The sequence below is a fragment of the Gobio gobio genome (genome assembly GCF_949357685.1).
Source record: "Gobio gobio genome assembly, chromosome: 24".
In the NCBI taxonomy this organism is placed as follows: domain Eukaryota; kingdom Metazoa; phylum Chordata; class Actinopteri; order Cypriniformes; family Gobionidae; genus Gobio; species Gobio gobio.
The window spans coordinates 19,617,807-19,629,791 of NC_137120.1; the positions used below are offsets into that span (position 1 = coordinate 19,617,807).

The 11,985-nt window shown below is 35.4% G+C and overlaps 1 protein-coding gene across 1 annotated transcript in view; it reads left to right on the plus strand.

Moving 5' to 3' along the window:
* tasora (transcription activation suppressor a) overlaps positions 1-10,322 on the plus strand; it is a gene marked incomplete at its 3' end in the record, with an annotated part of 42,506 nt that extends 32,184 nt beyond the window's left edge. The window contains exons 11-14 of the mRNA XM_079807051.1: positions 6,081-6,184; positions 8,454-8,526; positions 8,605-8,682; positions 9,733-10,322. Coding sequence (XP_079663177.1) covers positions 6,081-6,184; positions 8,454-8,526; positions 8,605-8,682; positions 9,733-10,322 — 845 coding nt within the window. The remainder of the gene's footprint in view (positions 1-6,080; positions 6,185-8,453; positions 8,527-8,604; positions 8,683-9,732) is intronic.
* Positions 10,323-11,985: the final 1,663 nt, after the last annotated feature.

Genomic DNA, 11,985 nt, shown 5'->3' on the forward strand with positions numbered 1-11,985 from the left:
CCAGCAACATTGTTCAAAAAGTTGCCCTGTGTATCATCACTTTAAGATATTGGCATCGGCATGGACCATCAAAAAAGTCCATAATGTCCGACAATTAATTCCAAGATTTTTGATGGCCAATGCCAGTATAGAGTGAAGGGTGGCTGAAGTTGTACAATTAAATATATATATATATATATATATATATATTACAGTATAACGGTTAAAATCGTACAATATATTTCTTATTTTGTTTAATATATTATTTAATAATATTCACGGTTATTACTATTATTTTATACTGAATTGGTCAAAAACAAAAATGGTGGGAATGTGCCTTATGTAAACGTTTAAAATTGTATATGTTATGGTTATTTAAGGAAGTTTGTGTTTGTTATTGTTACATTATCGTTCAGCCCTAGAATGATTAGGAACATTTTGGCTGATACTGATAACCGATAATTTTTTATATTTGATAACCGATATATTACCTTATAAACCTAAATCAAATTTTTAATATAATTTTTTTCAAAAACACATCTCATCATCAAAAGCCATGTCCAAAGCACTTCAACATAATTCAAACACTTAGAATACAGTAGCCTATAGTGAACCAGTGTAAGATTCCTTAAAGGGGTGATGAATTGAGAAATCAACTTTCCTTTGAGCCTTTGGAAAATGAGAGCTCTCACAATATGTCGACCATTGACGTAATAGGACGCAGAAGCACAGCCTCAAGCCCGCCCACCGACTCGTGGAGTTAAACGGGTCGCAATAAACATGCCGGTTCCAGTTAACATGCGTAAGACATTGCTTTTGTTCGCTTCATTTCACCGCGGAATCGATTGTAAACAAAATAGAGGTTGAGACTGGATTTGCAGACATATTGAGATTAAAACACAATGCTGTGCCTTCTATATTGGATCCGACAGGAATGGTGCAACACACTTATGTGAGTAAAACATGTTTTTTTTATATGTTTTAGTATTGCTTTATTACAGATCATTTAATATCTTTTGATTACGTACCTTAGCACGCTGTCACAGGCTGGAGAAGGTGTTATTGGTTCATTCGTGATCAGACTCGGACTTGTAACTAGGGTTAGGTACCGAACTCAGTACTTTTAAGGGCGCCGACCGAATTAAGTTGCTACTACCGAGTACCAATTCACATTAAATCAATCGGTACCAAACTTCGGTACCTGAGAACACATATTGTGATATAGACTAGTGTCTGTGAATATTAAACTGCAAAAGACCATTTAAATACGAATCATAAATGTGCGAATGAATGTGTAGACGCACGGTTTACAGTCTATGGGTTTACCTCACACACACTCAGAATACGGTCGCATGTTTCCATCCCGCACAAACGTCATCTCTAGAGCCACTGAGTCACTTCATGAGCATTTTACCGTTCATTTGAGAAAAACTACCGTCATATCATAAACGCACAGAAACTCAAATTCATGGCAACCCATCAAAATAAAAGTTTGGCTAACTTGACAAATAAATTGCTGTTGTAGAGTAGAATTTAGATACGTATCAATTTAATAATAATACTAACACTAATGTAATAATAAATTATCAAAACTTTATTTTTTAAAGGTTTTTTTTGTTATAAATTAAAATTTTTCTTCATGTTTTAATTTTAACCATATAAAGCTCAGTTGTGCAGCACTTTGTTTGACAATTTTTTTTTAATTAAATTAAAAGATAAATTAAATTAATGTCTAATGTCTTCATTTGATTACCAGAAAATACATAACATAATTTGTGGGAAATCTTTTCATATAAATGAAATGAAAAAGAAAAAATTATATGGTTGTTTTTATTAATTAAATTAAGTACCTAGTAGCCTACTATTTACTAGTAAATATTACAGTAATCAAACATCACAGACAATGGCAGACAGCGACCAGGGCAGCTCTGGGATAATGTCAATAACACTTTTATAAATTACTTACAGGTTCTTTACAGTTATTTATGTAAACATCCCAAAAGTACCAAAAAAAGGCACCGTTGGGTACCGGTACCGAGTTTCAGGTACCGCTACCGGTTAAAATGTGAACAGGACCTAACCCTAGTTGTAACGCCAGCTCGCAAAGCCCAAAGTCCCGGGGCTATGTGTTTTCAGACGGGCTATCACCTTTCTTGCACGTGTGTGTGCGCGCGTGTGTGTGGTGTTCGCGGTTATATTCACTGATGATTGGGCGAAATGATACAGAAATAACATTCCAATCAATCGCAGGTGGATGAGAGAGAAATCATTGTGATTGTTTGATAAAGATATTTTTCGAGCCCTGTGAACGTTTCTCCAGACGCTTTCAAAACAATTCCTCACGTGTACTGACAGGGGACTGGAAACTCATTAAATATGCAAATCTTATCCAATCCTAGCCGTGGGCATTTACTTCCAAGTCTTCAGTGCGGCACGCCCATCAAAACCGATCGTTTTTTAGAGAGCCTCAAAACCAAGGCAGAAAATAGCCTATTACTTATTCATTATGATATTTCTGAATGTAAAAACCATGCAAACGTCATAAGTTGACCTCAGACAACAGTATACATTTTTTTTTAAAAGCCAGTTCATGACACCTTTAACTTTTAAGGTAAAATTTACACTCTGATGGCCAACTTTCTTTATCAAAAACAAAATTATCTATTGCCTTACAGATAAATAAAACAATGCCTAAATAATGCCAAAAAGTCATTGGACAACATTACTTGCGTATAAAAAATAAAAATGCAGTTTGAGCTGTGTTGAAGCTGAAGAGTGAAAACCAAACTGAAATACTTTGTTAATGGGTTAATTAACTTAAAGCTACACTACACTGTGTAACTTTTTTTGTTTATTCTTAGCTAAAAACACTTAGTTCTTTCAAAAATATATGTGCTCATTAATGTATATTTACTTCTTTCAAGTAATAAAGTATTCTCGTAAGTTTATAATATGCCATTGAAAATACATACGGGTGAGGGGTTCGAATGCCGGTCGCCATGTTACCCCTCCATCTTGAAAGTACATTAGACAATGAGGGACATACCCGTAAATTCAAGCTTCGCCTTTCGCGTTTTAACACTCATTGGCACCGTGTCGAATGTGGACGAGGTCGAACTGGAAGCCATGTTAATCTTAGACTAAATCGGCCACCGTAGGAGTTAAAACGAAATCGGAATTGAGAGGAACAGAAACTAATATTCACTGGATGGTCATATACCTTTTCACCGCTAGATGGGGGAAAATATCACACAGTGTAGCTTTAACGAATCACATCCTATATGAGATATAACTTATTTCAGCAAAAAGATTTTTTGTTGTATTAATATCTGAACAAGCAATATATCAAAAGAAAGAGCAGACCCTCTGCTTTTAAACAAAAAATAAAAGCATGTTTTATTCTAGCTTCATGCATTCCTTTTTTATCAACACTTAAATATGGGTAAGTTTCATAAAAAAAGCAACATTTTGAAAAGCTGAGAAAATCACATTTTTGTCAAAGACTACATCCAGATCAGATTCAGAGTGATGATCAAACACAGATGCAAAAACACCCAGATCGAGTCCATCAACACCCCTACTGCTTTCACAGTCCCATAGCTCGTCCTGGGTCGACATTTCATTCAGTAAAATTAGGCAGTTTTGATTTATATGATGTATTTATATGCATACGATCGCTTGTTTTTTTGCGAATTCTTCGCCTGTGTTTTGATCAGGCGATTCTGTACTCATTCAGAAGATGCGTAATAGCGCCCCCTAGCGTATAACAGTGAAAACACAGAAACACAGAACATTTCGTGTTTTCTCACAAATAACAGAAAATTCTGTGTTTGGCGGGGAAAGAGTTAACCCCCTCGAATCGGCAGTCGCGCCGATCAGCTCTCTTTTTTTCTTATCAGTGCCAAAGACACTCAAATAACTCTGTCGGTTTTTTTTTATCATTCAGGCAAGTGTTATACATAATTTTAATCGTTTAAGTTTCTATTTTTTGTGTACAGTCACAATAAAAACCAAAATCTTTTGCTTTTTGCAAAACAAAGAAAACACACATGATACACGATCTACAGCCTCTCTCTCAAAGACGTTCATTCAGATAGTCTTCAGAAAAGGAACTCTAGCTTAGTGAATACTTGTCTCACAAACATGAGACATATGTCTAAAGAAACGCTGAAATGTCAGGTTTTAAACTATGTAAACCAAATCGAAAACAAATATTCTGTGTTTATGTAATCTGTTTGATACATGTCGGTCACCCGCGATCCACTTCATTATCCGCTAATGCGGCCACGCATCGCGCGCTCTATTGGGATTCAAATACTGACGATCCCCTCATCAACGCCCACATCAACTCATACAAACACATCTAGTGAAGCGCTGTAACGTTACTTCAGATACATCGTTTTGAGATGCGTCACATCAATAAAGCTTTTATTCGCAAATGTCTGCTCATATGCTATTAAATATTATAGCCTAATGGTATTTTTTTTTAATCAAAGTTTGTCAGAAATGATTCTGGAGTTTTGTTTTGTAGAAAGTGATTTTTTTGTTTTGTAGAAAGAGAATTGCTTTCTTTAAAGTGAATTTCGTTTTGTATAAATTGTATCTTAATTTTATTTATTTATTTATTTATTTTTTAGCATGAGACTACTTTTAAAAACATAAAAAATAGTACAAAAATGTAGAAAAAATGCTCTTAGTCATTTTTGTCTTGTTTCTAGTCTAAATATTTAAACATTCTTAAATCAAGATGCATTTACTAGATAAGTACAGTTTTCAACTAAATAAGAAGAGCATTTTTTTAAGTGTAGTCAAATCTTTTGATAATTTAAAATATAATAGGCCTTTGTTGACTACATTCTAAATAAATGATTCTGGAGTTTGGTTTTGAAGAAAGTGCTTTTTTTGTTTTGTAGAAAAAGAATAGCTTTCTTTGAAGTGAATTTCGTTTTGTATAAATTGTATCTTAATTTTAGTTATTTATTATTAATTTTTTTTAGCATGAGACTACTTTCAAAAACAAAAAATAGTACAAAAAAATTTAGAAAAATACTCTTCTTAGTCATTTTTGTCTTGTTTCTAGTTTAAATATTTAAACATTCTTCAATCAAGATGCATTTACTAGATACGTACAGTTTTCAACTAAATAAGAAGAGCATTTTTGCTCTCTCAGTCAGGTATGAAGCTCATTCATTATGCAGCTCATTAATCCGGGCGATTATGTTCTATTGTGCTCTCAGGTGATTTCCATCAATATTCATTCGATATCAAGCCTCCTCGCATACTGGCTTTTTGAAGAAAAACTGTCTTGCTAATTTTAAATCAGTGTATTGTTTTATGTGAAGCAAAAACTAGTTTTTGAAGCAAAAACTCAATGAAAATACACCATGGAGTCAAAAGTCTTGTGAACACACATCTATTGTGTGTTTTGAGGCCTTAATTTAAAAAAAAAAAAATTTGTTTTCAAAAATCATGCATAAACATTTTTCTCTCAAAAATACAAGCATGTACATACATGTTGCTTCGATATTATGGTAGCCCAGTTTGTGCTGAATACAGTGTAATTACACGTTTGCCATTAATATGTTTATAAGCAACTGAAAAAACACAAATGTAAGAGCGTGTCAACTTCTAAAGGGCCCCAAAACAGCTCAGACTCCAGAGGGTTAATATGTCAGCCTAATTTTCTCATTGGGCTGATAGCGATAACATTAAAAATGAACATGCATCGAATGATACCGATCTGGTATTCTTTCCAAATATAGCTATTCAAGTCATCTGGTGAACATTCCTGTATTTTCTCATATTGCTATGTATTTAGACAATGCAATGTCCTTTTTTCACTATCATGCAGCCCTAATGCCTAAAGTGCCAACTAGTCAAAATGAGAGAACTTAAGGGATATTTGTCATATTTATTTATACTAGGGATATTTGCCGATTTATACTACTGCATCATACTTATGCAGTTGAATTTTCAGCAAATTAAATTATTTTGTGATGTTTGCTTGTTGATTTGCACATGATTATAGGGATGCTAAAGTTGTATTGAGTGCTTGTAGATAATATGATAATGTCATGTAAATAATGTCTCTGTTTTTGTAGTGTCTAAAAGTGGCATGTTCTGCAGTCTGTTTGACGTGGTGGAGAAAGACAAATCTCCAAAGAGTTTGACCGCTCTGCTGCAGAAACTGGAGGAAGAGGGTCTGGTGAGCGTATTCCTGATTAGTATTGCTTTGGCTGTTGGGACTAGTGTTAATTTTGTTAACGAAAATATGACGAAAAATGTTAGTTGACGACCATTTTTTCCATGACAAAGACGAGATGACACAAAAGTCATTAAACAATAAGTGTGACTAAATCAACGTGCCATATCGTTGACGGAAAAAAGACGAGACTAAAATGTAGTGTAAAAAATAAAAATCACTTTGTTTTTGTCGAGGGGCGTTTGAGTGTTCATGTTTGCAGTTGCCATATTTCAATATTAATTTAAATTTAAATCCCCAATTCGAGCTTTTCTGTTAAAAGAACACATATTCTATCCGGTGTTTTACTTAAAATTTGCAATCTGGCAACCATGTGCACACAAGCTCTCTCTCGCAGCACACGGATGATCTGAAAACACCAATAAACAAGTAAACTGCATTTCAGCAATCTCCATTTGAGATTTTCTGCTTAAATTAAAGTGTCGGTCTGTGTTCTGTCATGACTCACGAGCCGCTTGTGCGACTAAATCTGCCATCAAATCTTCTCAGCGATGAACTGTAATAAATCCAAGCATGGATCTCTCGACTATTTGCGATTGTGTCTGCTTAATAACTGCACTTGCATGTCTCTGTGTGACAATTCAGTCTTTTTTGCTTTTGTTTTAATAGAGAAACATTAAGGTAATGTGGAATTTCACTGTTTTAAATTTTTAGTGAAGTTTTTTTCTCTAGGCCTAACGTTATATGATAAATAGCCTATAATAAATCATTAAACTCGATGAGGTAAAATAAACCATGCTTATGGGTCGACATTCTGATGATTTTTGCTTACAGGTGGAAGTGCAAAAATTCTGATGAAATGTAAAAATACTAGTGCTGTCAAACGATTAAAATATTTAATCGCGATTAATCGCATTAATGCCATAGTTAACTCACAATTAATCGCACATTTTTATTTATTCTAAATGCCCCTTGATTTCTTTTTGTCCCATTATTTTTTCTTATTTTAATGCTCTTATCAACATAGAAAAGTGGATCGGCTTGCTTTGTTCAAATGTTTGTTTTATTGAAAACAACATTGGCATACTGTAGTGTTCGATTTCACACCAACATTCTCACTTGAAGCAGTCATTCACACTTGGAGCAAATAATCGCTCACACAATGTAGCACTGTCCATCAATAAAAGGGTGAAAAAATACTTTGTTGCACAAACAGCCCCTTCAACAGCCCTTTCTAAGGGATCAAAACAGGGTGATACAAAATAAAATTACAAAGTGCACATGCAAGGTAAACTAGGACTCCGCCTATAGTGCAGTTAAACCAGGGGTCGCCAACTAGTGAACTCCGGACCGTGAGATGCGTCCATCCGGACCGCGAAGCCTTTTGACGTAATGAAACAGTTAACGTTGCAATGCTCACTGTTACTACGTTCACTTCAGACCCAGACGCGCGGTCAAGCATGCAGTGAAGAAGAGACTGATGGTGCGCTCACACCGGACGCGAATGACGCGACATGCACGCCGCTTAATTCGCGCCGCAGAATGTCTATTTGCGTCTTTGCATTGACTTAAATCACTCGCGCAAAACGCTTCATTCGCGTCCGGTGTGTAGGCTACGCACCATCAGAGCAGAAAGCAGCGCTCAAGACAAGCACTTTTAGTTGAAGACCCCCGAGTTAAACCATGGCTTAATACGTTTCTCATTTCGGCATCTCACGCTTGCCATCCACGTCTACTGTTTTAATGGCCGAAACAAGTGTGGGCAGCAGCAGCGTGCCTGATGTTTTGTTTCCGGTCTAGCTACACCCGGAGTGGTGTTGTAGTTTTTCTAACGTTACTAGTTGTTGCAACAGCATGTGAAAAAACTACAAAGTTTGTTAGACCAAAAAGAACGTTAATCTCGCGATAAAAAAATTAACGCCGTTAAAATAGGTTTGCGTTAACGGCGTTAATAACGCGTTTAACTGACAGCACTAAAAAATACATTTCTCAAATTACAACAATCCTTGTGATTTATAATTTTGAGCAAAATAATCGGGATTATCAATGCAGCATGACGAAAATGTGATGTTTTCATTGACGAAAACTAGACTAAAAGGCTCAGACAGACATTTAGTCGACTAAAACTTGACTAAACAAAAACAGGACAAGGTTGATTAAATATGATAAAAAAAAGCACATGTGACAGGACTAGACTGAAACTAAATTATAAAATAACTGACGAAATTAACACTAGTTGGTACATGAGCTGATTGATGTCTTGTCACTGCAGGTGTTGGTGAATATGGTGAAGGACAGAGGTTTTCTCTTCTTGCTTTCTGCCAGTCAAATGGCCAACTCAAGTGGTATGATCTAATGGTGGTGAAATGTCAGTGTGAAAGAAGTACATCTTTGAAATATTTCAAATGTCTTTGATTTTACAGAGCGACGAGGTGGTTGGAAAATGTCCTGTATACAAGCGCTTTTTATTTACCGTGAGAAGCGTGACTTGTTAAAGAGCTGTGAGTATTTGAAAAGATGTAAATTTATGTGTACCTTCTTAAAGCCAGAAACATATTTTATGCAGACTCAGACGTGAATGATTGGCCAAAATATTGCAAGCACTTTTGTTTAACATACATCCTTGCATCAGTGTGGCGAAAATAAATTCTCAAGGAAATGATCATATTAGCTTCAAATGTCTGTGCGGTTAAACAGATGTTATCATTCATGTAGCTAGTCATTATCATACACAGTTTATCTTATTTCAGCTAACTTGGTCAGCGAGCTTCTCATCAATCGAGTGTCATCATGATACAAAAATTTCAGTAGTCGGTACCAATACCAATATCTGTTTCCATCCAAAGTTGTGAATTTAACTTGTATACAATATTGGATTATTGCATAAAACATTTGCGAATAAAGCAGCATTTCCATCCCATGTGTTCAAGAGAACAAAATCGTCACTTCCTGGGAAATTGGTGTAAAATATCTGTAATAAAAATGGAAGTTGCTGCAATCGTGCTTTTTTCCTCCATCATAAATAAGTTGCGTCTCAGAGCCTCAGACGAAACACAATAAACACCATCATATTCGCTTGCATTGGAATGCTTGTGTTTGGGAACGCAATCGTGTGATCACACATCATTCTGATGAAAGACTGGCTCAGGCGTTCCAGAACCACCAAACCAACATTTGAGATGCTGTGATGCCATTGGTCCACTGGTTTGTCCAGTTATCCAATCACATCCTCTGCAGCAACTTCAGTTTTTAGTAGATATTTTGTGCCAGTTTCCCAGGTAGTGATGATTTTGTTCTCTTGCACTCGTGGGATGGAAACACTGCTTTATTTGCATATGTTTTATGCGACATTCCAATTTTGCGCATAAGTTCCATTAAATGGAAACATGGATAAGCTATCTTTTGAAGTATCTGCGTTTTCGTATCAGCATAGAGTATGTTTCAGGCTTCAAAGTCTCAAATGTTTTTTTTTATCTTAATTTTTATTTTATGTTTAACTTTTTTTACTATTTAGTAATGAAACTAATTTTAATTTGTCTGTGTTTGTAAAGCATCAACTCCCTGCAAGCCTGTGTCATCAGAGAATCCCATCATGCCCCAGCACGATTCGTTCATCTCCGCTCTTCACTTCACCCTCAGCAAGGCTCGCAGTGACCCTCCTGCTGACCCCAGCACCACCATAGAGCAGCAGGTTTACGACTACCTCACAAACCTCCGTGAAGGCAAGCCTATACAGCGTATTAGGACTGACTACGATCCCAAACTGGATGTCAGGGAGAGGCTCTTCCCTGCACCCAGGCAGAAGACAAACTGGGAGGCCTTCATGCGGCCCTACATCTACAACCCGGCTGTGTTCACAATGGTTCTGGAGAATGTGAAGAAGAAGGTGGAGGAGCTGTGGGTTCAGAGTGCTGAGAAGGCACCCCCTCATGATAACCCAGAGAGGGTAAAAGAGCTACTGGAGCTCATTCAACTGAACAAGAAGAGCTCGAAGGGAAAGGTAGGAGGTCCAGAGGCCATGGAGGACATCAGTGCGCTTAAGAGGAAGGTGGATCTCGACGCCCATGAAGGAAGCTCAAAACGCCAGAGAAACCAACCCAATGAAGAATTCAGAGATAGTAAGGAGAATCTTGTGAAATAGACATATCGTTCGCTTAAAGGTGCAGTGTGTAAGTTTTAGCGGCTTCTATCGGTGAGGTTGTGAATTGCAACCGCCGACCGCTCACCCCAGCCTTTCGAAGCACATATAGAAGCTACGGTGGCTGACACAGGATAAAGATGTCGTCGTCTGAGACAGCAGAGGGTAGCTAGCGCTTTGTAGAGCAGTGTGTCCATTTAGGGCTACTGTAGAAACATGGCGGATGGCCATTTTGCGGATGGCAAAATGGTGACTTCACTGTAAAGGGTGTATGTAGATAGAAATGGCGCATTAATAATAAAAACATAACGCTTCATATACACCACTGAAAACATAGTTATGTATATTATATTGCATTTCTGTCAATAGACTTTCATAAATTACATACAGCACCTTTAAGCCATTAGTCGACTAGTTGCACGTTGATATTAATTTAATTACTTTAATATATTGGGTGGGGGGGGGTTGAGTTGGTTTCAGGGCTGAAAAAGAATAGTATATGTAACAATAACATACATCAGATAGGGCTAGGACGGTATGGATTTTTTCTTACCGCTGTTGAAAAGCAAGAAATTCCCGCGGTTCAGGCTCCCGCTCGACTTTCGTGCACAGCCGCACACGCACACACCAGCGCAGGCAATTGAACATAATAAAGGAATATGTTTATTTTACATTTATTTTTTGACGTTTAGGACAGGAATAATTCGAACAGAAATGGAATGATATGAAAACGAAATATAGACTAAACTATGGTTTACATCCCAGCCTTCATATTTTTTGCTGAGAGAGCAGAGCAGATCACGACTGAAAGATCTGAAGATGGAACAGCATAAACAAAGACAAACAAACACATTTTTATTTATCGGTATTGATCAGTAATATATATTTATTTGTTCATGTTTATTTATTTCCCATATTTTTACTTTCAGATTACAGTCGTCGTCATCAAACAATAAACCAACCACTTTCGCGCACACACCAGCGCATATAATATATTTGTATTTTTAGTATTTATATTTTTATATTACATATTTTTACAAATTCAGGCTATTAATTTACATTTACAATTTACATCTTGTGTGTGCTTTTGTCTCAGTGGTTAATGAAGACTATTTAACGAAGGCTCAAGGCTATTTAATTTAACAAAGTGTCCCGCTACTCACACTACCGTGATTGTATATTATGCTACTTTTATATATAATATAATATGAATATTATTTATATAAATTTTTTATATTTTATAACATTTACATAATTATATTAATTTACATATCTCGTGTTGTGTGCACTTTTGTCTCAGTGGTTCAAGGCTATTTAACGAAGACTATTTAGGCTAATTTAACAAATAGTTCCTGCTCATACTACCGTGATTGTATGTACGTATGTGTGTGTGTATGTATGTGTATATATATATATATATATATATATATATATATATATATATATATATATATATATATATATATATATATATATATATATATATATATATATATATATATATATATATATATATATATAGTATTTATATATATTTATATATATATATTTATATATATATATTTATATATATATATATTTATATATATATATATATTTATATATATATATATATATTTATATATATATATATATATTTATATATATATATATATTTATATATATA